This window comes from Antennarius striatus, chromosome 5 (assembly GCF_040054535.1).
Source record: "Antennarius striatus isolate MH-2024 chromosome 5, ASM4005453v1, whole genome shotgun sequence".
Taxonomy (NCBI): Eukaryota; Metazoa; Chordata; class Actinopteri; order Lophiiformes; family Antennariidae; genus Antennarius; species Antennarius striatus.
Genome location: NC_090780.1, coordinates 8,330,872 through 8,358,442, shown reverse-complemented (window position 1 = coordinate 8,358,442; position 27,571 = coordinate 8,330,872). Strand labels below are relative to the sequence as shown.

The following is a 27,571-nucleotide window of genomic DNA, read 5'->3' as shown; positions in this document are numbered from 1 at the left end:
TGTGCTCCTCATTTTCAGTTTCCCCTGTCTCGTCATCATCACTCCCTTTTTCCTGCTGGATTTCTTCAGCTTGGTAGACTGCACAGCTCTCAGTTGGGCCAATGTATCCTGTCCTCTTTCATTTCTCCCAGATTTAATACCGGACTGCCCGTTTTCAACCAGTTATGCATTTTGGCATATTATTGTTGTTGCTATCACAACAAGCTAGCACGTAGCTAGGAGAAAGCCAAGTGCATTTTGGGTATTTTTTAAATTTTTATTTACAATGTTCCCAAAACGTTTTTTAATTGAAAATTACAAATGATTTCCGTGAATGAATTTAAATATTTAAACTGTTAATACTCCATTAAAAAGTGTTTAAATTATTTATTTAATTATTTATGTATTTTAAGGTGCTCAGCTGCCATTACACTCGCGCACCCCCTAGCGGCAGCTCGCGCACCGCAGGGGGTGCGCGCACCACACTTTGGGAATCCCTGCACTAAAGGGATCTGCATGCTGGAGCAGAGCAACAAAAACAACCACGTCCTCTCACGGGACCGCAATGATCAAACACAAAAGTGCTCCTTGAGCAAGTTATCTTGTTCGTTGACTCATCCATTTGCTTCCAGTTTCCTTCCCTGCCTCTGTTGTATCATAAATGTGCAGCATAGCAGGCAAACAGCTGGAAATATGGCAAGCAAGCCATGTACTCAAGATGTGAAAACTACGGGTGTTTTTCCATCCATCCATCTTCCACCGCTTATCCGTAGTCGGGTCGCGGGGGCAGCATCTTCACCAGGGAGCCCCAAACTTCCCTTTCCCCGGCCACATCCACCAGCTCTGACTGGGGGATCCCAAGGCATTCCCAGACCAGTGTTGAGATGTGATCCCTCCACCTGGTCCTAGGTCTGCCCCGAGGTCTCCTCCCAGCTGGACGTGCCAGAAACACCTCCCTAGGGAGGCGTCCCGGAGGCATCTGCACCAGATGCCCAAACCACCTCAACTGACTCCTTTCCATGTGAAGGAGCAGCGGCTCTACTCTGAGCCCCTCGCGAACAGCAGTGTTTCTCACCCTATCTCTAAGGGGGACACCAGCTATCCGTCTGAGAAAGCCCATTTCAGCCGCTTGTATCCGCGATCTCGTTCTTTTGGTCTTGACCCATCGCTCATGACCATAGGTGAGGGTAGGAACAAAGATTGAACGGTAGATGGACAGCTTCTTCTCTCGGCTTAGCTCCCTCTTTGTGACAACAGTGCGGTAAAGCGACTGCAATACCGCTCCTGCTGCCCCAATTCTCCGTCCAATCTCACGCTCTATTGTTCCCTCACTCATGAACAGGACCCCAAGATACTTAAAGTCCTTCACTTGTGGAAGGACCTCATTCCCCACTCGGAGAAGGCAGTCCACCAGTTTCCTGCTGAGGACCATGGCCGCAGATTTGGCCTCAGATTTGGTCACAGGCTGATGACGCAAACAGGACCACATCATCTGCAAAAAGCAGCGATGCAATCCTCAGGCCACCAAACTGTAAAGCCTCCTCACCATGACTACGCCTCGATATCCTGTCCATGAAAATCACAAACAGAATTGGTGATAAAGCGCAGCCCTGGGGAAGGCCAAAAGCTACTCGGAACAAGTCCGACTTACTGCCGAGAACCCGAACGCAGCTCTCACTTTGGGCGTACAGGGATTGGATGGCCCTGAGGAGAGGCCCCCTCACTCCATACTCCCGCAGTACTTCCCACAGTATATCCCTGGGGACTCGATCATACGCCTTCTCCAAGTCTACAAAACACATGTAGACTGGATGGGCATACTACCAAGCCCCCTCTAGGATCCCTGTGAGAGTAAAAAGCTGGTCCGTTGTTCCATGTCCAGGACGGAACCCACATTGTTCCTCCTCAATCTGAGGTTCGACAATCGTCCGGACCCTCCTTTCCAGCACCTTGGAGTAAACTTTCCCAGGGAGGCTGAGGAGTGTGATGCCCCTGCAGTTGCCACACACCCCCTGGTCCCCCTTTTTAAAAAGAGGAACCACCACCCCAGTCTGCCAGTCTTTAGGCACTGTCCCAGACTTCCACGCAATGTTAAAGAGGCGTGTCATCCACGACAGTCCCTCAACACCCAGAGCCTTCAGAATTTCCGGGCGAATCTCATCAACACCCGGGGCTTTGCCACCGTGAAGTTGTTTAACTACCTCGGTGACTTCGCCCCGAGAGATTGACTCGGATCCCCCATCATCCTCCAGCTCCGCCTCTGCAACAGAGGACGGGTCAGTTGGGGTAGTTGGATTCAGGAGTTCCTCAAAGTGTTCCTTCCACCGACCGACAACCTCCTCAGTCGAAGTCAACAGTGTCCCATCTTTGCTATATACAGCTTGGATGGTCCCTCGTTTCCCCCTCTCGAGGTGTCGGACAGTCCTCCAGAACAACTTTGGTGCCGTCTGATAGTCCTTCTCCATGGCCTCTCCAAACTCCTCCCACACCCTCTGTTTTGCCTCCATCACAGCCAAGGCTGCAGTCCTTTTGGCCTGCCGGTACCCTGCAACTGCTTCAGGAGTCCCCAGGGTGTTTTTCTTTGTATGAAAAAATTATAGTCCATTTAGGATTCCTGCTGCGACACTGTTGTATTGTTAACAGTGTTTTGTCACTTGAGAAACAGCACACCTAGCGTTTTTGCCAAGAAAATGGAGAGAAAATAAATTAACTTCCTGATTGAGCTGATTGAATAGCATCATCTGTGGTCTGTTTGCCTTCCTCATGGTTTCATGTTCACGTGTTTGTGTTTGATTCAGTAATTTGGTGTTCTGTCTAAAATAAATTATGACAGGAACTCCTAAATATACTCCATCTGTCTGTCCATCCATCACCCATCCATCCATCCATCCATCCATCCATCCATCCAACCATCCATCCATTCACCCATTTTCTTGTTGACGAGAAGGTCACAATCATCTCGGATTGTCTCATCTATATCTGCTTGTTCGACTTTGGGAGTCATGGATCTCCTGAATCCTATCTCAGCTGGCTATGTGCAAGAGGTGGGGTACACCCCTAATGAAACACCCAATGGGGCCACATAAAAATACTCACACACGCTTTTGCCTATCGACAATTTGGTGTGACCAATCCACCTAAGCTGCATGTTTTTGGAGGTGGGAGAAAGCAAGAGAACCTGGGGGGAACCCACACAGACATGGGGAGAACATACATTATACTGTATAATGCTGCCCCTAACTATACTCCTAAACTAAAGGGAGATTAGGGGAAAAAATTAAATAGAAATTTAAAAGGCTAATTAGTGAAAAAATGCTTCTTAAACTAAGGTATGTGGATGTGGACAAAAGCAGGGAAAATCAAATAAAACATGTTGGATCAGATATTTATCAGTAGAAACAAGATACTGAAGCTGCAACAATAAACGATTACAGCAATAATTGAAACACATGTGTCTATTAAGTGTTGACAAGTTTTCAGTGTCCTGAGCAGCAGTAAATTGAATTTTCTTGGACTCCAGAGGGTGGTTGTGGTGATGGTTGATAGCTCGGCTGAGACTGATAATGCTGATGAAATGATGCTCAATGAGAGAACTGCTGTCAGGATGGAATGAAAAATAAAGAAAAAGTCCAACAGTAGAAAAGAATAACCCTCTTGACTAAAACTTTTTAGATAGCGCTGAGTCGACAGCGTCAATCTTCTCTTTTGCTTTTTTTGTTGGTTTTGGTTTCAGGCACGGGCAGTCTGCTTGGCCTCTTGTATTTATGAGATTGCAACCAAATGTGTTAGTATTCAATTTTAAATTTTTATTTCTCAAGGATACCAATGATCAGTTTGTGTGTGTTAAAACACAAACCAAACACATGACTCTCCAACAAGCGTACAAGGTTTTCTGAGGCTAAATCTTGCTGATGTAGGTGACCTGCTGAATTTAACTACAGCAAGAAGAAAAGAGAGAAAAATGACCTTAATTATCGGAGGAATTGTTGTGTGAAGCATCTCAGACATTTTATTCCTTGTAGGATGAATTATAATAATTTGGTGATCCACTAACTTTCTGCCAAAACTATATTTTGTCCGATGCTTTTGATTGCGGTAAAAGAAACTTTTCCAGCATGCAGTACTTTGTAAGCTGAGTTCTGATAATCAAAGCAGGCTAATGGTAGCATGTAAATATTCTTAACTTACGTGAAATATATTCATAGATGACCACATGTTGACATTGTCACTGACAATACCATTGAAATGAAAGCACCATGGTCTGGGAAGTCACTGTCACATAATTGTCTCCATGTTTACCGATGTCATTATACACATTATGAGTGAGACTGCAGATTCTTGTACATATTCACAATTGTAATTATGCATTTTGAGAATTATTTATACATCTTATAACTGAAATTTAATATAACATGAAAATAATATAGTATTTAAAAATACTATACAATACTTTTGCTATCTTGTGACTGTGGGTGGGAGACACCGAGAGAATAATAATAAAACCTGTTTTAAATAATGGAAAAATTGTACTAGATAGATATACTTTATTTATCTCAAACTGGGACATTTATTTAGTATCGCACTTGACTGCTTCTCTCCGTGTGTATCTCCTCCCCATGTCATAAATTGTGACGTTTTGGAAAAGAATTAATAAAAATAAAGATTTAGATAGAAGGCCTGACAGTGGAAGCAAAATCATATATGCGTGTGTGTGTGTGTGTGTGTGTGTGTGTGTGTGTGTGTGTGTGTGTGTGTGTGTGTGTGTGTGTGTGCGTGTGTGTGTGCGTGAGAGACAGAGAGAGAGAGAGAGAGAGAGAGAGAGAGACTGCAAGAGTGGGCATGTGCTATGTGGGGAATGCAACGATACTGATATGATGATGCGGAACGTGCTGATCCATTAATGGTGTGCCACACATCAGACGCATCCCTGCATTATTTAATTCTCTGCCGATTGCTCTGCTCTGTGCACTGTTAACCCAAATAGCACATCACCCACAACCTTTTGTTACCTACTGCTATTGTATTTTGCATTTATTGATGAGCTGTCAACTTAATGTATGACTCCCAGTTTCTTTTTGCATTCCCAAACCTTACCTCTGCTAATAACATCATGTTTTAGAGTGGTAATCACAGAAATTATAGTTCCATTTTCTATTACAAATTCAATTCCATTACAAGTTCCATTTTCCCTAGTTAGTAAGTTAACTCGGGAAAATGGAACTTGTTCTCCCTCTCAGAAATACATGTTGGCTGATTAGTTAAAATAATTCTCTTATGTAGAGTTTTAGGGTGCAGGAGAAAAAACTGTATCTGACAAATATAAACTAATCTCTTTGTGCCAGAATCCATAAGAGCCTCATGTTATTATTTGTTTAGAAATGAACACAAACATCTCATTTTGTCTCTGTCTTTCTCCGACTATTGTGTGACATAAAAATGTAAAGCACTTTTGAAGGTTGATGATAATGAATGTCTGTTCAGACTACTTTGCTCTTTCTACAAATTTCATGATGTTCTCATTTTTCTTCATTAAATTGAGCACAGAAACTATGAAGCAGCACAAGTTGCAGTAGGCAGCTAAATTTAAATGGCTTGGCTGAATGAAGACTACTGTAATCAGAAGACTCATCTGTTCTTGTCTGGTTTGGTGTCAGAGAGTCGGTCACGAGGGACGAGCACTGATTTTATTCGCCTTCTCTGTCATTCTGCAGCGCAGATAGTCTCAAATATTAATACCAGAATTAATATATTTGTTTTCTGGACCTGGATGTGCAGTACTTCTACTACTACTACTACTAGTGGTAGTAGTACAATTAAAACTTCTTCTTCTTCTTCTTAGAATTGAAAACAATACTGTTCAAGAAGCAGCTACTGTTTTTTGCTGTAACATCAGATGTCGCTTAAGACTAGAATTTGGTTTTTATAAAATGACAATAGACCTAAATAACTTTAGGAACATCTGGTGTCACAAAAATGTCCTATGTACTTTAGTTGATGATCAACTCACTCTTGCAAATTTCCTGATATAATGCACTGATTTTTAAATTGTATTTATTTTTATTGGTTTTTAGTATATTTGAAGCACATTAGCACTTTCATCTAATGTGCGATTAAAGTGTTTTTGCAAAAATCAAAAAAATCCTCTTCTTCTTTTTCTCCTTCTTTTCCTTTCGGCTTTTCCCTTCAGGGGTCGCCACAGCAAATCAATTGCCTCCATCTAACCCTGTCTTCTGCATTCTCTTCTAGTAAATCAATTTTAAACATTAAATGAAAATCTGTGTTAAAACTATTCATTTTCTGTTTTATGTTATCAAATGAATCTTTTCATGTTAATGATGTTATTCTAATTCAGGATATATTGACATCAATGCTAAAATGTTAGAGCCACTCAGGATTTAACCGTGATCATTTGCCCAATGTGTAACTTGTAGAGTGTGGTGCCTTGCTCAAGGGCACCTTGGCAGTGCTCAGGATTTGATCCATACTTTGGTCTTGAACTGGTCAATCACTGGTCCCGAAGCCAAGACCTCATGGACTGAGCTACTGACACCCTGTTACAGACTGCATACCACACTGGGGACATGGAACACTAATGTCAGACTGATACATTACATTGCCCCCACCCCCACCTACTGCGTTTTGCGTCTTGTGTTTTGTATTTAGTATAGTTATTTATAGTATTTAAAGTATTTAGCATAGTTAAATTTAATGTATGAATGTACAGTTGAGACACCACCTGCCGAAAACAAATTCCTTGTCTGTTTTTCAACAAATGATGGCAAATAAAACTGATTCTGATATCAATTAATGAAGCCCTGACTTTAGCTTTAGGAGGTCACTTACATGATCGACCCATTTCCTGCGCTGGATTTGAAACTAAATCCACAATGATTGTATGAATATTTCCTTGCAGAAGTGTTTTTGACTGAAAACACAAGCAGTGTAAAGATGCTTCCATGTAACAATCAAGTTCAATTGTTTTTTTAAAAAAAAATTTTTAAATTTGCAGAAAGAAAGAAAGTGGTGAATGAAGAAACAAGAACATCACTGGCATTTTGAACAGCTTACTGCATACATTAAAACAGAACACACACACACACACACACACACACACACACACACACACACACACACACACACACACACACACACACACACACACACACACACACACACACACACACACACACACACACACACACACAAAGTTTACAATGTATTCCTTGTGCTTCAGGATGCATAGGTTGCCAAGCAACAAGATGTTGTCCTAGAAAAAACTTCCAAGGATGGAAATGCGATTGATTTGGGTCCAACATCCTCACTAGTGATCAGAGATGGGGTAACTGTATTACAGTTTCACATATTTGCAGCAGGTGTTCAACCTTTTCTTTTCATTTTCCAGTGTGGGTGTATAACCACAGTGAAGTATTCTTGATGTTTTCAAACATACATCTACATTTCTGTGCAAATTATAGCTGCTTGCAATGCAATCACGAAAACTAACTAAAGCCAGCCTTGAATGTAATTAAATTAACGTGAATTTATATTAATTTCTTAACATCTCAATTTTTTTATTTATTTACACAAATACCTCCCCAAAATGAATCCTATAGCAGTGTTACACTTCAACTGTATTAGTCAATACTGCTGCTGATACAAACACGGATTAGGTCAGTGAACTTTTTTAATGATGATTTTAAAATCGAATGTCAAAAAACAAAATAACAGCTTGTGACTCAACCTATATAAATATATTATATCGATGCATTAGTTTTTTTTAATTTTATGTACTGATTTTATCCACGAACGTAAATTAAGAATGCACATTCTAGTTAGTGGTTCAAACACATGCATGCATATTAGTGAGTATAGGCCCCTGTAGCACACGCACACACACAAGGGGGCACGCAGGTATGCAAAGGGAGGTAGTTGCGGGCAGCTCCCTTTGTGGAGCGCCCAAATGATCAGCTTGTGAGGGCGACGGCACCCTGCTCAAGGGCGCCTCGTCTGTGCTCCGGTGGTGAGCTGACACCTCCCACTGTCAGCTCACACTCTGGGTGTTTTTGGGCAGGAGCGGAAATCGAACCGCTGATCTTGAATCATAGGATGACCCGTTCTACTGCCCGCTTTAACACTGAGCCACTGCCGCAAAACAAAAAAGACAATTTTTTCTTAAAGAAGACATCCTGGAGAAATCTGGTGTTCGAGCACAGAAGACATGAAGCTGCCCTTATTAGGATAATTAGTTATTAAAAGGTTATTAATTGTTCTCCTCTTAGGTCTAAGTGCAGTTAATATATTTTCTGAAACATGTCAGTATGTGTTTGTACAGGCCACTGAAACAAACACACACACAAGGGGCCTGCAGGAATGCAAAGTATATACATTGGGATGAAGAGTGACAGGCAGGTCCTTCATGGTACGCCCTGATTGAGCAGCTTGTAGGGGGGGGGCAGTGCCTTGCTCAAGGGTACCTTGGCAGGGCTCAGGAGGTGGGCTGACACTCACACTGCCAGCTCATGCTCCAAATGTTTTTAATCCACACGGGTCTTGAACCAGTGCCTTTCGGTCCCCTGTCCAAGACTTTGTGGACTGAGCTACTACTGCCCCTGTGTATGCAAACTTCTGAGCAGGGAATGAACCCACAATGTGTTTATGTTCATGGGGACATTCACAAATATTGGGACTGATGACAATTTGTATTAGGTTGAAAGTTAGAGCCAGCAATGTAAACTATAGGCTACCTGTACGAAAAGTCTCTTACATCTGCCTGTTATTATATTACTTTTTTTAGGGTTGTGGGCGGCACGGTGGCACAGTGGTTAGCGCTGTCGCCTCACAACACGGCGGGTCTGGGTTCTGAGTTTGCATGCTCTCTCTGTGTCCGCGTGGGTTCTCTCTGGGTTTTCTGGCTTCCTCCCACCTTCAAAAGCATGCGCTTCAGGTTGATTGGCCGGTCCCAAAGTGCCCGTAGGAGTGAGTGTGTGTGCGTTTTTGTATTTTTTTGTATGTGGCTCCGCGGTGCACTGGCGTTGTGCCTGGAGTGTCCCCCGCTTCATGCCCTATACAAGCTGGGATAGGCTCCAGCTCCCTGTGACCCGCTAAGGCTGATACAGCGGTGGTACTATGAAAATGACTGACTGACAAATTTATGTACATTTTCATCAGTTGTGTAATAATAATTTGTGTCATGTAATTTCTTTTTTCCTACAAGATAAGTATCATTATCATCACATTAAAACTAATGTCATCTAACAGAACAGCCCTGCAAAAAATCCTGTATTACAGTTAAATTAACACCTCTATGAAAACTGATCTCACATAGGGAGGTCAGGAGGGAGGAGGATGAGAGTGGATTTGCATCTCCTCTGTCAGCAAATTAATAATCTCTGAGTGCAGAGTTCTAAATATGACATTTATCCATAAAATATGACAAAACAAAACAAACAAAGCACAAACAAAAACAGAGCAAACATTTGCGGCATGGTGGCGTAGTGGTTAGCACTGCTGCCTCACAGCAAGAAGGTCAGGGTTTCAAACCCCATCATTTCCAAGATGGCCTTTCTGTGAAGAGTTTGCATGTTCTCTCCATGTCTGAATGGGTTTTCTCCGGGTTCTCCGGTTTCCCCCATTATCAGGAAAAACATGCATCCAGGGAATTTTAGGTCATGTTGGAATATAGTGGCAGCGGCCTGGGGTGCAGCGGCTCTGGACCAACTATCCATCTGGCCTTGAAATGTCGTTGTACCATCCCTGTGTGTGTATAATGACAAATAAAGAAAGTTTGACTTTTTGACTTTTGACTGTTTGCGACCATCTGGCTGGAGTTCATTCTATATCAATGCACAGCTGCTATAGTACACTGACATCCTGAACAAGTGATCTGGTCATGTGCTGTACTACTGGATTTCGTCTTTTGTTTGACAGTTCATTCTGTATCTCCTTTTCCCCTCTTTGGTTCATTTTCTACAATGTTTATTTGCTTTCTAACAGAAATAGATGAAGATCGTCTCCCAAACCAGTTGTACAAGGTAATCAAATCCATGTTCTTTGAAAGCCTGTTTCATTGAAATGAGATTATAAAAAATTTGATTGAAAAGAATGATTTTTTCTTCTTTTAAATGAATTTGAGCAAGCTTTCCTATCTTGGTGCTGTCTGCATGTAGCTAATATATAATGTTGATGCTTTACAGGCAGCCTTGTTGAACTCTCCTCGACAACGACGAAAGGGACAAAAAGGAACGCCTACCATGAAAGGTAAATATTAGTGCTGTCAGGCGATTAAAAAAATTAATCTAATTACAGGATTTGTAATCAATTCATCTAATTAATCGCATTTTAATCTCATACCTGCTAAAGGCCCCCAAATAAAGAATTTGAATTCTAGGACAAAACAAAATTGTGGTGCATGACTAATCAATAGAATGCACCAAGAAGAGAAGATTTGAAATCCACATTTTTATTGGTTAAGTGTGCTTTATAAATGAAATTCAAAAGAAAAAAGGTCAAGCACATCAGCAAACCAATTAGGACAGGTGCATTTCTCAAAAATGCAATAAAAATACAGTTAAATAAAATAAATAAAATTCAGAAATAAAATAAAGCTGAGTCATAATAGGCACATAAGCAGACTCTCAAACAAAATGAATACTAATACAATACAGCAATTCAAAATGAATAGTATAACATGCCTCTAAATAAGGCAACATCAATAGCAAGATGCCAACAGGCTTTTCCTTTAAAAGGGTAAGCTAACGTTCAACTCTGTGTCCTTGACATGTTTTGCATTTAAATGATACGTTAGGCTGGAGCTGCTTCGGTGATATGAAAATTCTCTTTTTCAAAAGGTACAAATAATAATAATAATTACAATAATAATAATAATGGAATAGATTTATATAGCACTTTTCTGGACACTCGAAGGCACTTTACATCGGATCCATTATTCATTCACCCTCATACATACTTGGTGATGGTGATGGTAAGCTACGTGTGTAGCCACAGCTGCCCTGGGGCAGACTGACGGAGGCATCTACAGTGCAGATTGGCAGCACAGAATCACTGCGTTTTTGTTGATAGTCCCATTTTTGTTCTTTTTATAAATAAACTTTCAGCCCAAAGGTCCGAGTGGGCTTGCCTCGCTCTCCTGTGTCGCGTCCATCTCTGTTGTCAGTCACCCTGCTTTTGACTACTGGCGCAGGTATGAAGTGACGTCACTGCAGCCTACGGGTCCCTCAATGGGCCAAATTTAAAATGCTCGCACATTGACTTGCCACTAGCGATTAATTGCATTAATTTTTATAGCGCGTTAATTTGCAGCGTAATTAATTAATCTAGTTAACGTGTTAAAGTGACAGCCCTAGTAAATATATATGTTGCTTCTATATAAGCTTCAGCTCATTTTGGATGTTATTTTCTGGGAATACCATTCTAGATTTAGGACAAACTTTCGAAAATGTCAAATTATCGTTCGGTGGGGCAAAGTTTTCAGTAAGTTTAACAATCCATGGTGTCATATGTCTATGTCAGTTTACTCGGTGAAGTAGCTAAACTAATGATGGAAGTTTCTTCTGACTTGGGTGTCCTGATTCAACCTTGAGGCCAATCAGTGCTGCACTTGCCGCAGCAAGGACTTATTATCCCAAATTTTCTGACCGTGGCTTCTTCCAATTTGCATTTTCCATTTGATATTAGAAACCCTGAATCATGCACCACTCAAAGAAAGCCTGAAGAACGATAGAACGATAAATACACACACACACACACATGCACGCACGCACGCACGCACACACACACACACACACACACACAGCAAAGGTTCAGGTTGCGAAGAAAATCTCGTTTTGAGTATAGATTTTCAGTTAAATACAAACAGCACAATTTCTAATGTAGAGAAGGCAGAGAATATGTTCCAGTGTAGAAATGAAAGGGAACAGTGATGAGATGATAACTTAGAAATTGGTGCTCTGGGATGTTTATTCTTCAATTAGTTTCACAGCTCTGAGCATGATGAATCAATTCTTTGAGGAAACCCATGCTAATCAGTGTACTTTAGTTTGCCACTACATGGAGATAAGAATAATAACTCCATGGATATAGGACGGTGAGGTAGGTAATTAACTTTATCATATCCCCAGACTGCTGCTTTTACCTGCCCCCTTATTGGAAACACTGCTGGATATTAATGAAGTCTTGCTCATTTATTAAAAATGTTGAACCTACATTGGTGTTTTTTAGAACTTTATTTATATTTGAATCTCTAACCTCACTAACTCCTTCCTACATTCTATTCTCCCTTTGGTTCCCCTCATTTCACGATGCTTTCCTCCCTTGCTTGTCCTCCTTCTCCTTCATGTCCCCAATGACTTTGTGCTATCTTTTTTGCCACTTCAACATCTATTCTTTCATTTGCTAACTCTGTCCTCTTTAAAAAAAATTCATCTTTTGTTTCTTTCTTCTCTTTCATCTCACCATCGTTCACGCTGATGCATACCAGAGCTGCAATTCCTGGTGGAGCACCACCTGTACAGACAGCAGCAGGGAGCTGGGGACGAGTGTTCCTCAGAGAGCTGCCTGTCAGACCGCCCAAGCCCCGACTCTGTTCCCACAGGGGAGGATCTTCCACGGGATGATGAGGCCACTGCAGAGGCCTTTGAAAAACTGTGCTGCCAAATGGAGGGTAAGTTTGGAGAGGGCAAATTATTTTTTTGTTTGCATGGTTTTAAAATTCCATCTATGTATCAACAAACAGCTCCTTGAAAATCTACAGTGACTTGAACAAACTGCAATCAGCTATGACTGACAATGCTTTGAAAGATGAGACCCTTCCTGTTTTCCCATGTTTGTGACGATGGAAACTGCACAAACAACTTAAAGTGAGTTTATATGATATTTCAACAAGGGTGGGAGACATACTCAATGCCAGACTAACAAAGTAAACATTTAATAGAATGGCACACCTCCAACAATGCTCAATCTTACCCATCTTTTTAGTTTACCAGCCTATGTTTCATCCCTACACTATGTTTTGTGGATATTGTTTCAGTCATTTTTGTTTAATTATGGGAAAGGTCAAAAATATGTAAGATTGCAATGTTAAAAAATTAAATAAGACATTCTAGAGCTGCCCCTTAAAAAATCTGCACCAAATGACCCACGATCCCAAGAAATTTCATGGAAATCCATTCTGCAGATCCTGTCAAATCATTTGGACAAATGAATCAGTCAACAAAATATGCAGAAGTGAAATAAAAATGGGGCGGCGCGGTGGCGCAGTGGTTAGCGCTGTCGCCTCACAACACGGCGGGTCCGGGTTTGAGTCCTGCTCTGTGCGGACTTTGCATGCTCTCCCGTGTCTGCGTGGGTTCTCTCCGGGTTCTCTGGCTTCCTCCCACCTCCAAAAACATGCGCTTCAGGTTGATTTGCTGATCCCAAATTGCCTGTAGGAGTGTGTGTGCGTGTTTGTATGTCTTTGTATGTGGCTCCGCGGTGCACTGGCGTCGTGCCCGGAGTGTCCCCCGCCTCACGCCCTATGCCAGCTGGGATAGGCACCAGCTCCCTGTGACCCGCTATGGCGGAAACAGCGGTGGTACAAGACAATGAATGAATGAATGGAAATAAAAATGCCTACATAACATATAAAAAATAAAACTTCTTTTAGTAACTCAGCAGGATGAGAAACTGAATTATGCATTTACATTCTTTCACTTACTTGACTTTTAAAGCTGCTTGGTGCTTTCTGGTAAACTCGTAATCTGGGAAATAAAAGAAGAAGAATAGCAACCACAGGACAAACTCCCTCTCTCCAAATGTCATTATCATTTCATATCAGTTACCTTATAATTGTTACATTTAGGTGAATTTAAACTTGTCTAATTTCACCTTTTTTTGGAGAATTCTAAGCACAAATGTCATAAACATATCAACATAACAAGAGGGGAGAAAAATACTGCAAATATGACCTCCAAAACATGGATGGTTACATACCTAGAGGTTAGAGGAGAGGATGCTGAGAGTTTGAAAACATATTCAGCTCATTAGCATTTGAGAACACTGCATAATTAGGAGGAATGTGGGCTAGAAGTAAAGCAGGGAATTAGGTGAGAAGAACAGGAATATTTTAAGGGGATGTACAGTATGTTAAGGCACAAGGAGGAAGTCAGGAAAGAGGAGGAAAAAGACATTTGAAGAAAACTGAAATGGAAAACCGTGTGCAGGATTAGTTTAATATTTTGGGAATAGTGCTTATTTGCACTTTTACGAATGTAGCCGCAAGAGGACACAAGCCAGTGTCTTATTGTGCCGGTCACAAGCCTGAATAAATACAGAGGGTTGCGTCAGGAAGGGCATCCAGCGTAAAACTTTTGCCAAATCAAATATGCGAATCAAATCTATGACTTCGATACTGGATCGGTCGAGGCCCGGGTTAACAACGACCGCTATCGGTGCTGTTGACCTACAGGGTGCCGGTGGAAATTGGATTACTGTTGACCAATAAGGAGATGAGGAAAGTGTGTTTATAGAAAGAGAGAGAAGAGAAACGCCAAGAGTATAAGACTGAGAGTAGGGATGTTGAATGTTGTAACTATGAAAGGAAAACGTAGAGAGTTGATTGACATGATGCAGAGGAGGAAGGTAGACATACGGTGTGTCCAGGAGACCAAGTAGAGAGGTAGCAAGGCTAGAAGTTTAGGAGCAGGGTTCAAGTTGTTCTATCACAGTGTAGATAGGAAGAGAAATGGAGTAGGAGTTATCTTGAAGGAGGAGTTTGTTAGGAATGTCCTGGAGGTAAAAAGAGTATCAGATAGAGTGATGAGTCTGAAGCTAGAAATCGAAGGTGTGATGTTCAATGTTGTTAGTGGGTATGCTCCACAGGTAGGATGTGAGCTGAAGGAGAAGGAGAAATTCTGGCTATACTTTGACGAAGTGATGCAGACAATACCTAGAAGTGAGAGAGTTGTCATTGGTGCAGACTTCAATGGACATGTTGGTGCAAGAAACAGAGGTGAGGATGAGGTGATGGGCAGGTTTGGTATCCAGAAGAGGAACGCAGAAGAACGGATGGTAGTTGACTTTGCAAAAAAGGATCGACATGGCTATGCTGAATACTTTCTTCCAGAAGAGAAAGGAACATAGGGTGACCTATAAGAGTGGAGGTAGGAGCACACAGGTAGACTATATCTTGTGTAGACGGTGTAATCTGAAGAATATCAGTGACTGCAAAGTAGTGGTAGGCGAGAGTGTAGCCAAACAGCATAGGATGGTGGTGTGTAGGATAACTCTGGTGGTGAGGAAGATGAAGAGGACAAAGGCAGAACAGAGGACGAAATGGTGGAAACTGAAAAAGGAACAGTGTTGCATGACTTTTGGGAAGGAGTTAAGGCTCTGGGTAGTCAGGAGGTGCTTCCAGATGACTGGACAACTACAGCTAATGTGATCAAGGAGACAGGTAGGAGAGTACTTGGTGTGTCATCTGGAAGTACAGGGAGATGCAGCGTAAGGTGAAGGTAGAGGTAGCAAAGGCCAAACAAGGGGCTTATGATGACTTGTTTGCTAGTTTGGACAGTAAAGAGGGAGAGACGGATCTGTACAGGCTGGCAAGACAGAGAGACAGAGATTGGAAGGACGTGCAGCAGGTTAGGGTGATTAAGGATAGGGATTGAAGTCTATTGACAGGTGCCAGTAGTGTGATGGGAAGATGGAAAGAGTACTTTGAAGTTTTGATGAACATGGAAAATGAGAGAGAACAAAGACTAGAAGAGGTGGCTGTTGTGGACCAGGAGTAGCAAAGATTAGTCAGGATGAAGTGAGAAGGGCATTGAAGAGGATGAAAACTGGAAAGGCAGTCAGTTCTGATGACATACTTGTGGAGGTTTGGAAGTGCCTAGGAGATGTTGAAATAGAGTTTCTGACTGGGTTGTTCAACAAGATTTTAGATACTGAGAAGATGCCTGAGGAATGGAGGAGAGCTGGGCCGGTGCCATTTTTAAGAACAAGGGAGATGTGGAGAGTTGTGGCAACTATAGAGGAATAAAACTGTTGAGCCATACAATGAAGTTATGGGATCAAACAACTTAGGGTCAACAGTGCAGAGCAATGGAGAGTGCGGAAAAAGGTGAAGAAGCATGTACAGGCAGGATGGGACGGGTGGAGAAACTTGTCAGGTGTAATGTGTGATAGAAGAGTTTCAGCTACAATGAAAGAAAAGGTGTATAAAATTCTGGTGAGACCAGCGATTTTGTTTGATTTAGAGACAGTGACACTGAAGTTTTGGAGAGAAAGTCAGAGAGGCCAGACTGAGATGGTTTGGACATGTCCAGAGGACAGATAGTGAATATATTGGTAGAAGGATGCTGAGTTTTGAACTGCCAGGCAGGAGGCCTAGAGGAAGACGAAAGAGGAGGTTTATGGATGTAGTGAAAGAGGACATGAAAGTAGTTGGTGTGAGAGAAGAGGATGCAGAAGACAGGGTTAGTTGGAGGCAACTGATTTGCTGTGGTGACCCCTGAAGGGAACAGCCGAAAGGAAAGTTTATTTGCATTTTTACTACAGGTTAGATGAGATGATCAATCCACTCTGATGTGAATACTGTATGTGTGTAGACATTAAACCAATAACTCAAGTATCCCATTCAAAGGTAGAATTTGCAAAACCGCCCCTGAAAAGATAAAAAATATTACTTTTATTTGAATTTTATTTTTTAATTTAACCTTTATTTAACCAAGCAAGCAATTAAGAACAGGTTCTTATTTACAAATGCAGCCTGAACTTACAAATGCAGCCCGAACAACTTGAAACACAAACTCTTTCTATTTCCCTAATGCTAACCTAAGCTATCTGGTGACTGATATATTAAAGATATTAGTGTGATATTGATCTCAACTCTGTAAGACAATCCCTTTAGTGAAATGACTCAAACCAACAGCTTGGCAAAAAGCTTCCCTTCTGAGCCAAGAGATGACAAAAAGCAGGAGCTCTCAGCTCAGACACATAACTCACCTTAATGGCAGGTAATTATATGGTCACAGAGTACAATACATACTTCACTTTTATTCAGTAATGACCCAGCAACAATGACCTTTTGCTAAACGGGGTGCTTGTTGTTTATTGGAAATAAGTTTTAATTCACTTCACAGATGCTTTTTGAAATATGTTGAAGCTTGTGGACCAGATTCCAAAAATAATCATGCTGCGGAGGAACTGCATAAACTCTGGATTACATCATATGAAGTCTGAATGACAAGAAGATGACACAATAAACAATGTCTGTCAACACCAGCCCTGTTGGGGTGGCTTTACGTAACAGTTTTAATTCAAGTGTGTTTACACAACGAGTTTGTCAGCTAGTGTTGATTGATGAGATGATAATTTATGATAATTAATCAGATAGTCTTTTATAGTCACTGCTGTTTAATGAAAAGAGTGGAACTGGCCACAGGGATATAAAAAGTACGCAAAAGTATATCAGTTCCAGAGAGACCAGATTATTTTCATGTCATGACATTTTCTGTTTCAGCTCTATCTTCACCACAAATATTTGACAGATTTAGTTACATACTAATTAACAGGGCACAAGCCAGTGTCTTATTGTGCTGGTCCCAAGCCGGGATAAATACAGAGGGTGTCAGGAAGGGCATCTGACGTAAAACTTTTGCCAAGTCAAACATGCAAATCAAATTTTTAACTTTCATACCGGATCGGTCGAGGCCCTGGTTAACAACGACCGACATATTGGTGCTCTTCACCGAGAGGGTGCCGGTGGAAATTGGACTACCGTTGACCAATAAGGAGAGGAGGAAAGTGTGTTTGTAGGAAGAGAGAGAAGAGGAACACCACGCGTGTAGGACTAAGAGTAGGGACGTTGAATGTTGGAACTATGACTGGAACAGGTAGAGTTGGTTGACATGATGTAGAGGAGGAAGGTAGACACACTGTGTGTCCAGGAGACCAAGTAGAAAGGTAGCAAGGTTAGAAGTTTAGAAGCTGGGTTCAAATTGTTCTATAATGGTGTAGATAGGAAGAGAAATGGAGTATGAGTTATCTTGAAGGAGGAGTTTGTTAGGAATATCCTGAAGTTAAAAAGGGTGTCAGAAAGAGTGGTGAGACTGAAGCTAGAAATCGAAGGTGTGATGTTCAATGGTGTTAGTGGGTATGCTCCACAGGTGAGATGTGAGCTGGAGGAGAAGGAGAAGTTCTGGTTGGACTTTGAATAAGTGATGTAGAGCATGCCTACAAGTGAGAGAGTTGTCATTGGGGCAGATTTCAATGGACATGTTGGTGCAGGAAACATGTGAGGAGGAGGTGATGAGCTGGTTTGGTATCCAGGAGAGAAATGCAGAAGGCCAAATCGTGGATGTCAGAAAGACAACCACGATTTGGTTGACTTTGCAAAAAGGATGAAAATGATTATACTGAATTCTTTCAGTATGAGACAGGAACATAGGGTGACCTATAAGAGTGGAGGTAGGAGCACACAGGTAGACTACATCTTGTGTATAAACTGAAGGAGATCAGTAACTGCAAAGTAGTGGTAGGCAAGAGTGTAGCCAAACAGCATAAGATGGTGGTGTGTAGGATGACTCTGGTGGTGAGGAAGATGACAAGCGCAAAGGCAGAGCGGAGGACGAAATGTTGGAAGTTGAAAAAGAAAGTGTTGCATGACTTTTAGGAAGGAGTTAAGACAAGCTCTGGGTGGTCAGGAGGTGATTCCAGTTGACTGGACAACTAATGTGATCAGTGAGACAGGTAGGAGAGTACTTGGTGTGTCATCTGGAAGGAAAGTAGATAAGGAGACTTGGTGGTGGAATGAGGAGGTACAGGAGTGTATACAGAGAAAGAGGTTAGCTAAGAAGAAGTGGGACACTGAGAGGACTGAGGAGAGTAGACGGGAGTACAGGGAGATGCAGCGTAAGGTGAAGGTAGAGGTAGCAAAGGCTAAACAAGGGGCTTATGATGACTTGTATGCTAGGTTGGACAGTAAGGAGGGGGATATTGATCTGTACAGGTTGGCAAGACAGAGAGACAGCAATGGGAAGGACGTGCAGCAGGGTGGTTAAGGATAGGGATGGAAGTGTATTGATAGGTGCCAGTAGTGCGATGGGAAGATAGAAAGAGTACTTTGAAGAGTTGATGAAAGTAGAAAATGAGAGAGAACAAAGAGTAGATGAGGTGGCTGTTGTGGACCAGGGTGTAGCAAAGATTAGTCAGGATGAAGTGAGGAGTGCATTGAAGAGGATGAAGAGTGGAAAGGCAGTCGGTCTTGATGATATACCTGTGGAGGTATGGAAGTGAATAGGAGAGGTGGCAGTAGAGTTTCTGACTGGGTTGTTCAACAGGATTTTAGATACTGAGAAGATGCTTGAGAAATGGAGGAGAGGTGTGCTGGTGCCCATTTTTAAGAAAAAGGGAGATGTGGAGAGTTGTGGCAACTACTGAGGAATAAAGCTGATGAGCCATATATTGAAATTATGGGGAAGAGTAGTTGAAGCTAGACTAAGGGCCGAAGTGAGCTTTTCTGAGCAGCAGTATGGTTTCATGCCAAGAAACAGTACTACAGATGCAGTTTTGGCTTTGTGGATGTTGATAGAGAAGTACACAGAAGGCCAGAAGGAGCTGCATTGTGTTTTTGTAGATCTGGAGAAAGCTTATGACAGGACTCCCAGAGAGGAACTGTGGTATTGTATGAGGAAGTCTGGAGTGGCAGAGAAGTATATCATTTGTTAGAGCGGTGCAGATAGTGGTGAGGTGTCCTGTACGTGTGACAGAGGACTTCAAGGCAGAGGTGGGACTGCATCAGGGATCAGCTCTGAGCCCCTTCTTGTTCGCTATGGTGATGGACAGGCTGACAGACGAGGTTAGACAGGAATCTCCATGGACTATGATGCTTGCAGATGACATTCAATCAAGTTCAATCAAGTTTTATTTATATAGCGCTTAATCATGGCAGCAGACATTTCAAAGCGCTTTAACAGACAGAGAAACCCAACTGAACCCTCCAGAGCAAGCATAAGCGACAGTGGCGGGGAAAAACTCCCTTGATGAGGAAGAAACTCCGGGCAGGACCCAGACTCTTTTGGGCGGCCATCCGCCTCGACCGGTTGGGTGGAAAAGAAATCAAAGGAAGATAAGAATAGCATCAGAGAGAGAGAGACAGAGAGAGAGTGACAGATAGGCCAGACAGAGACAGTATCAATATGGTTAAGGTTGCTAAAGTCAAGGCACAATTACAGCTGCGTGTATGACTGTATGGCGGCACAGAGGAAGAAAGGAAGCAGGACCCCAGCCGATGGATAGTTGAGGGGTGGTACTGGTGGGCTTGGAGGAGAAGGTCTACAGCACATGGAGAGATGGGGGTGATACTGGTGGGCTCGGAGGTGCAGGTCCACAGAGGAAGGTCCACAGCGGCTGGGCGGATGAGGGGTGGAACAGTAAGATGACACCAAGGAAGAGAGGCAGCAGGACCCCAGTCGATGATTAGGTGAGGGGTGATACTGTTGTTTGGGAGGTGTAGGTCCACAGCAGATGGTCCACAGCGGATGGGTGGATGAGGGGTGGAACAGTATGGTGGCGCGGAGGAAAAAGGAAGCCGGACCCCAGCTGATAATTAGGTTAGGGGTGGTACTGGTGGGATGGGAAGAGCAGGTCCATAGCAGATGGGTGGATGAGGGGTGAACCTGAGAAATTGTGATCTGTAGTGAGAGATCATTACAGATCTCTCACTGTCCTGGAAAGCACAGGAATGAAGGTTAGCCCCAGTTAGACAGAGTACATGTGTGTGAATGAGAGGGACCCAAATGGAAGAGTGAGGCTACAGGGACAAGAGATCAAGAAAGTGGAGGATTTTAAGTACAGTCAACCCTCGGTTTTTTCGAACATAATCTGTTCCAGAAGGCTGTTCGAAAAGCGAGTTGTTCGAAATCCCAAACTATTTTTCCCATTATAATTAATGTAAATAATTTTAATCCATTCCAAGTCTAAAAAACAGGGTTTTTTAAAAACTATTTTACACCATAAACTGCATTGTATACTGTTTACCATAAATAAAAAGGGGTAGAAATAGACATTGTGTTTTATTTTAATAAAAGATATCCTATCGAACTTTGAACCGTATGCGCTACGGAGGAAGCATCCTGGGCATTCGAGTTCGCTCGGCTCCCAAGTGAGTCACGTTCAGGTACGCTAGGCTTCTTTTGGTTTACACCATAAACTGCACTGTATACTCTTTACCATAAATAAAAAACGGTAGAAATAGACGCTGTGTTTTATTTTAATAAAAGATATCCTATTGAACTTTGAACACGAATGCGCTACGGAGGAAGCGTCCTGGGCATTTGAGTTTACTCGGCTCCCGAGTGAGTCGCGTTCAGGTATGCTCGGCTTCTTTCGGTTTGGTCGAGAGCCGAATTTTGGTCGAGTTCAGAGACGTAAAATTCTCGGATTTTCTGGTCGAGAACAGAAGCGTTCGAAAACCGAGCTTTGACTGTATTTAGGGTCTACAGTGCAGATCAATGGAGAGTGCGGAAAAAGGGTGAAGAAGCATGTACAGTGGTACCTATACTTACGAAATTAATCGGTTCCGGAAGAAATTACGTAATTAGAAAATTACGAAAGTAGAGACCCGTTTTCTATGCAAGCCCCCAAAAATTCCAACATAAATGTTTTATTAAGTATAAAAATGCATCAAAACATGTAACAAATACATGGTACGATTAGATTATTACACAATAAATGAGAGTTGTGCATAACGTAAAAAACAAAGAATAGAGTAAAAAATAATAATGACAGTCATTTACCTTTTAACTGCTGTCCCCATTGTTTTTTGCCCTCTTTGGTTCATGCGCTCCTGCTCATGATGCTGAAAAACAGAGTGAATTCCAGGCCCTCCTTTTGAACTTATCCAACCACCCGCGCACCCACTCCTTAAACTTCCTTTTGTTTTAATAACGTGGCGATTGTAGATGCATTTCGGCCATATTCTTTGGCGAGATCAACCAAACGCATCCCTGTCTCATGCTTTTCTATGACCTCTTGTTTTGTGTGTATGGACAAAAAAAACCTCTTTTCTTCGTCTTTTCTTTTCCTCTTTACTCCGTCACTTTCTTGGGGTCCAAAACTATCAGACAACCTCATGTGCCGAATGCCGAAGACACTGCATAAACACTATCTAGCTGCACACAGAGGTGGAGTGGCATCCCTCTTAGCCAATGGGATGCCAGGAAGAAACGTAATAGGTAATAGCCAATGGCAGAGCAGCTATGAGAATGTTGCGTTCAGGAACCTGTGGGAGATTCGAGTATCAGCCGATGCTGTGTTTTTACATTATGTAAGTCGAAATTTCTTTTGTAAGTAGAGATAATATTTTCGTGCTGAGAGATTTCGCAAGTAGAAAATTTTGTAAGTAGAGACATTCGTAAGTAGAGGTATCACTGTACAGGCAGGATGGGACAGGTGGAGAAATGTGTCAGGTGTGATGTGTGATAGAAGAGTTTCAGCTACAATAAAAGAAAAGGGGTATAAAAATTCTGGTGAGACCAGCGATGTTGTTTGATCTAGAGACAGTGTCACTGAGGTTTGGACCTCAGTGAGTCAGAGAGGCCAGACTGAGATGGTTTGGACATGTCCAGAGGAGAGATTTTGGATATATTGGTAGAAGGATGCTGAGTTTTGAACTGCCAGGCTAGAGGCCTAGAGGAAGACCAAAGAGGAGGTTTATGGATGTAGTGAAAGAGGACATGAAGGTAGTCGGTGTGAGAGAAGAGGATGCGGAAGACAGGGTTCGATGGAGGCAACCGATTTGCTGCGGCGACCCCTGATGGGAAAAGCCGAAAGGAAAAGAAGTTACATACTAATCAACTTTTTTTTCAGAAATAGCATATAGGACTAAGTACTTGATTCTAATATGGTTGCAGATATTTACAATTTTTTTTAAAAATGACAGGCCTCACCAACAGATTCAGATTTACATTTAGTTTCCGAGGGACACTTTACAGTTTTAATTCAGTAGCATAATCTTGTCAGTGCTGCAAAGTGGGTGCAAGCAAAAGATAAGCAAAGAGTCATATGAATAAACACCGATGAACAATCAGTTCTCTGCTCAGCACATTTGCCTTTGTCTCATCATCCACAACTTAATTCAGTACTCTTCATATCTATAATATCAATAATAAACATTTGATTATATGAAGCACATTTGGTACAATGTGTTGTTACTTAAGTTTTTCAAAGGTTCAGGTTAGTTTTTTCAGATGATGAATTGACTTGAATTAAGTGTTTGTGATATCATCCTTAGTAGTTTTTCACCCTCTTGTTGTCCTCTGTTCATCTTTCTGCTTCCTGCAGAGTTCTCCAGAGAGAGTCTATTAGAAGCTGCCGGTGGGCTTGAGTGTTCCCTCTCTGAGGAGAAAGTAGGCTGTTCCAGCATTACCGATGCGGCAGATCTCTCACCACAGCAAAACATCACACAAGCAGGTAGGAGAGTCAAAAGAACCTCAGTAAGAAAAAAATAATAATTCAGGGACAGACTGCTCATCATTTGTTCACTGAACAGACATTATTTGTATGTTTTTATTTATTTATTTTATTTTTTATTATTGTTAATTTATATTTCTATGCCTATTTATGATGTTCTATTTATATATTCTTGATGGGTTATTTATTACTCTTTCTATTTGGTGCTGTACTACTTTCTATGTGCTGGTTCTTTCTGTGTGCTTTTTCTGTGTTTTGTGTACTTACTGTGCTGTGTGCAACAGAGAAATTAATTCCCCTGATGGAGCCTCCTTAACGGATAAATAAAGTTATACTCTACTCTACTCTACTCTACTCTACTCTACTCTATTTACTGAACAGCATTAATTTATGTTAATTACAGGAATAATTAATTAAAGTGTTTCTATAAAATTCAGTCCACTAACATATTTTTAAACCATTTACCTTTGGAGGGAACATGAAGGTAAGATGAGATGAAAGCACTTCTTATTTCACAAACATGTTCTAACATGACCTGAGAGGTTTCAAAAGAAGTGCTACAAATTTAAACATTTTGACATAATTTAGCATTACATTTAGCAACCCTTTATATTCAACAAGACTTTTGTGTTTCTGTCTCTCTTTTTCAGACACAAAAGCAGCAAGTGCAAGTCAGCCAGCAGAAGTGAAGATGGAGAAAAGCAGCCTGAAGAAAGAGAAATAGAGTGTTTTTCTCTACACCACAATGCTGCTCAATCTGCTCAGCCAGCCGAATGCAATGGCAGGAGTTTGCATCTGCAGATTCAGTTTTTAGATCCAGCAGGGCATCTGCTTTCCTACACAGGTTGGCCTTAGTTACCAAGACAAAAGCAAGAACAAAGGTTTCTACAAAAATCCAGAATCAAGGGGCAATTATTACATTGTAATATATTTGATTTATACAAATTCCCATGCACAAAAAGAAAGGAAAACAACAGAAGAGTCAGTCACACATTTGTTATCATGAGCTACAATGACTCACAATGTCCCCTTCACTGCTCAGTGGACACACATGCTCTATTTACAATCCTTTCAGACAATTTCTGTCATTAAATAGGTGCCATGACTTCAGCAAATCCTTCACAATGCAATAAAATGTAGTTGTAGGCTACCTCTCAAAATATAGGGACCAAAACCATCCTGTTTCAATTTAATGCATCATAATTTACACATTTTACAGTTCAAGTTTGGAAATCTACATATATGTTCAGTAAGTTCCACTGAAATCACATTGTGTGCTTTCTTGATTTTCTGCTACGGGATATAGCAAAGGTCACCTTAGTCAAATATAATCATATAAACTATTTTGATCAATTTGGAATAAAGGCCAAACAACTTGCTGTTCGTCCAAAATAATTAATAAACAAAATATTTTTGGGTTGAGTTTGGGTTATTTTTGGTTGTTGGTCAACGTATTTGACATCACACAAACATGAACATTTTTGATGGATGGATGGATGGATGGATGGATGAACACTGAGTGTTTTCTGATAGGTGTGACAGCCATCCAACATTTTGTTGGTGGGGTTTTCATCTTAAATTCATCTTAAATTAAATTGCATAGATGTGATCCTTCTAGCACATAATATCATACATTGTACTAGTTATTGTTACCGCATATTTGTATGTGACAACAAAGCTCCTTTATTTAAGAAAAAAAAAGATGCTTCTTTCAGGGCACAGTTTGAGTTGAGTTGCTTGTACTGAGGTTATTAACAGAATCCCTGTGTTAAAGATTCCTCTTTATCTACCTTACAAACAAGAACACAATTCTGGTCCGTCACCTCAGATCACTAAATGAGCCGACAAACAAACACACTGAGAGAATGCCTCTCTGACGTCAATGTGAGGCTTAATTAGCAGCACATTAAACAGCATCTAAACATACCTGCTGTCTGCTACATGACAGACAACGTTTGTGTGTTTACCTCACTAGCTGCTGTCAATTACACACAGACACCCTCCCCCACCCACACACACAAAAACACACACGCAGACACTTTCATCTTGTCTCTCTTTAACAATTAAACAATTACAATTTACTTCAGAGGGGGTTAACGAAATGGGTCTTCATTGGGAACAATTTATTTTCATTTACTAAGAGCAATTTCCACTTGTTTTTGCAGTAGCATCGATAACTAGGCTGTTAGCAACTGACTTGTTGATCTCTTGTTTGACTCTTGAATGCTTTGTGGGAGTCTAACCCTGGTCACGAGACTTCCAGCATAATATCAAATGTAACTTGTAAACCACATAGAAATCATGAACAATTTGATGAAAGTATCATAAAAGCTGATGTTTGATTTTTAATTCTACAAAAGACATCATCACTACGCTCTTTAAATATTTAGCAGTGGCATTATGTAGGATATGTCCCTCCAAAGTCCTCAGGTTATACTTGAGGTAACTGAAATAAACAAAACAGACTGAAAGAAAAAAATGCACAATAATAACAGCGACACATTAATAAATATTACATTAACAAAGACAAAGAAATTAGAAGTAAAACATTCCCATGTAAGGATTTGTTGTTGTTTTTTTGCAGTCTGTTTATGGACAAAGAAATGGTGGTTCTGCTTTTGGATTGTAATGTTAAAATTTACATTGATTAAATCTGGGGAGTTTTGTTCCAATTTTACTTGAATTGAAAGATGATTACACATCTAATCTAAAAAATTTTTTTGATAAATAAAATGTTTAAATTTGTGATTGTTGTTTTTTTAAATTTTCATTTACTTAAGATAAGTCTGTGAGTTTTGTTATTAAATTCAAAGCAAAGTCAGTTTGATCTCCATGTTCTGCTATTTTAGAGAACTTAAATATCCACAGAATGAAATCCAGGATTCACCAAAAAATGTATTTAGGTTTAGTTTTGTCAAAGGAAAGTCTCCAAAAATCAAAATTGCACCATTGCTCATGCGTTTAGTGGAGGTTGACTCTGACTAGAACCTAAAAATAGGCTCTTTGCAAATAAATAATTCAAAGAGTCAGAGCCGGAAGCATAAAAGCCCATACATTTTTCATGCATTGGACTGGTTTTCAGACATTTATTTTGTAGTATTGCGGCACATTAATCTGTGTTATCAATTCAGACAGTTCTTAACTGCCAGTGTGGAGCTGATGATTTCTATTGAAAGTGCTTGCCATTAATGCTGATTGCAGTCCTCACTTCATGTCAATGGATTGTAGCTTTGATTAGTGAGAAGTGCAGACTGAAACTTTGTAATTAGCTGGAGAAAAGAATCTGACTGGAGAAAAGACATTTTGATCATACTGTACATATATTTGTATGTGCATAATGTACACATTTACTGGAGAGGTAAGTACAGGCAACCAGTCAATTTGAATGTAAAGTGGCTTAACATGTCTAAAGAAAAGAAGAAAACTGAAGTCTCTTCAGTATGCTCAACAGAAAACTTGAAATACAGTATGAGACTGAGTTCCATATTCAATGACTTGCGCACCAGGAGTAACTTCCTTCAGTCTGCTCTGCAGCTCCTCTAGCTGGAAGAGGAGAGAACTGACATGATTTGTTTACCTGATCTTTGAGGGTTGTTTGACTTTAGTGAAACGCAAATATAAGAAAGGACATGTTTAAGATTCATTGTAGGAAATGTGGGATCAAGGTTCTGGATAAAATGGGATGGTCCATATTAATATCTTCCTCTGCCCATGCAGAGGATTCATAATGGCATCTTTAACACACACAGGCTCTACCTTTACTCCCACTGACGAGACATCAGTATTGGTGATATATGCATCAGTAAGCCTTTCTGTCCCAACTGTAATTACTTTTCTAGAGCATATCTCGCAAACCAGCTTGTCTGAGATTTAAAGTTGTATTAACAATAATAAGTAGCTTTGCCTTTTGACATTCTGATTTTTTATTTATTACTGAGTCATTTTTTGTTTCCATGGAAACAAGATTTTAAGGTGACTCAAAAGGTTGTTGGTCTTCACAGACAATATCACAGAAAACACAGATGACTCTCTAAAACAGAGATCTTATATACTTTGGGGTGAGGAGGTCGGGGGAACTTAAATGGAAAGGACTCCCATTTTAATGCTGCAAACAAATTTACAAATT

At 41.0% G+C, this 27,571-nt stretch overlaps 1 protein-coding gene across 1 annotated transcript in view; it reads left to right on the top strand.

Moving 5' to 3' along the window:
* LOC137595465 (protein phosphatase 1 regulatory subunit 1A-like) overlaps positions 1-26,191 on the top strand; it is a 40,732-nt gene extending 14,541 nt beyond the window's left edge. Inside the window, exons 3-7 of the mRNA XM_068315600.1 lie at positions 9,973-10,010; positions 10,173-10,236; positions 12,476-12,658; positions 23,317-23,445; positions 24,096-26,191. Coding sequence (XP_068171701.1) covers positions 9,973-10,010; positions 10,173-10,236; positions 12,476-12,658; positions 23,317-23,445; positions 24,096-24,169 — 488 coding nt within the window. The 3' untranslated portion in view covers positions 24,170-26,191. The remainder of the gene's footprint in view (positions 1-9,972; positions 10,011-10,172; positions 10,237-12,475; positions 12,659-23,316; positions 23,446-24,095) is intronic.
* Positions 26,192-27,571: the final 1,380 nt, after the last annotated feature.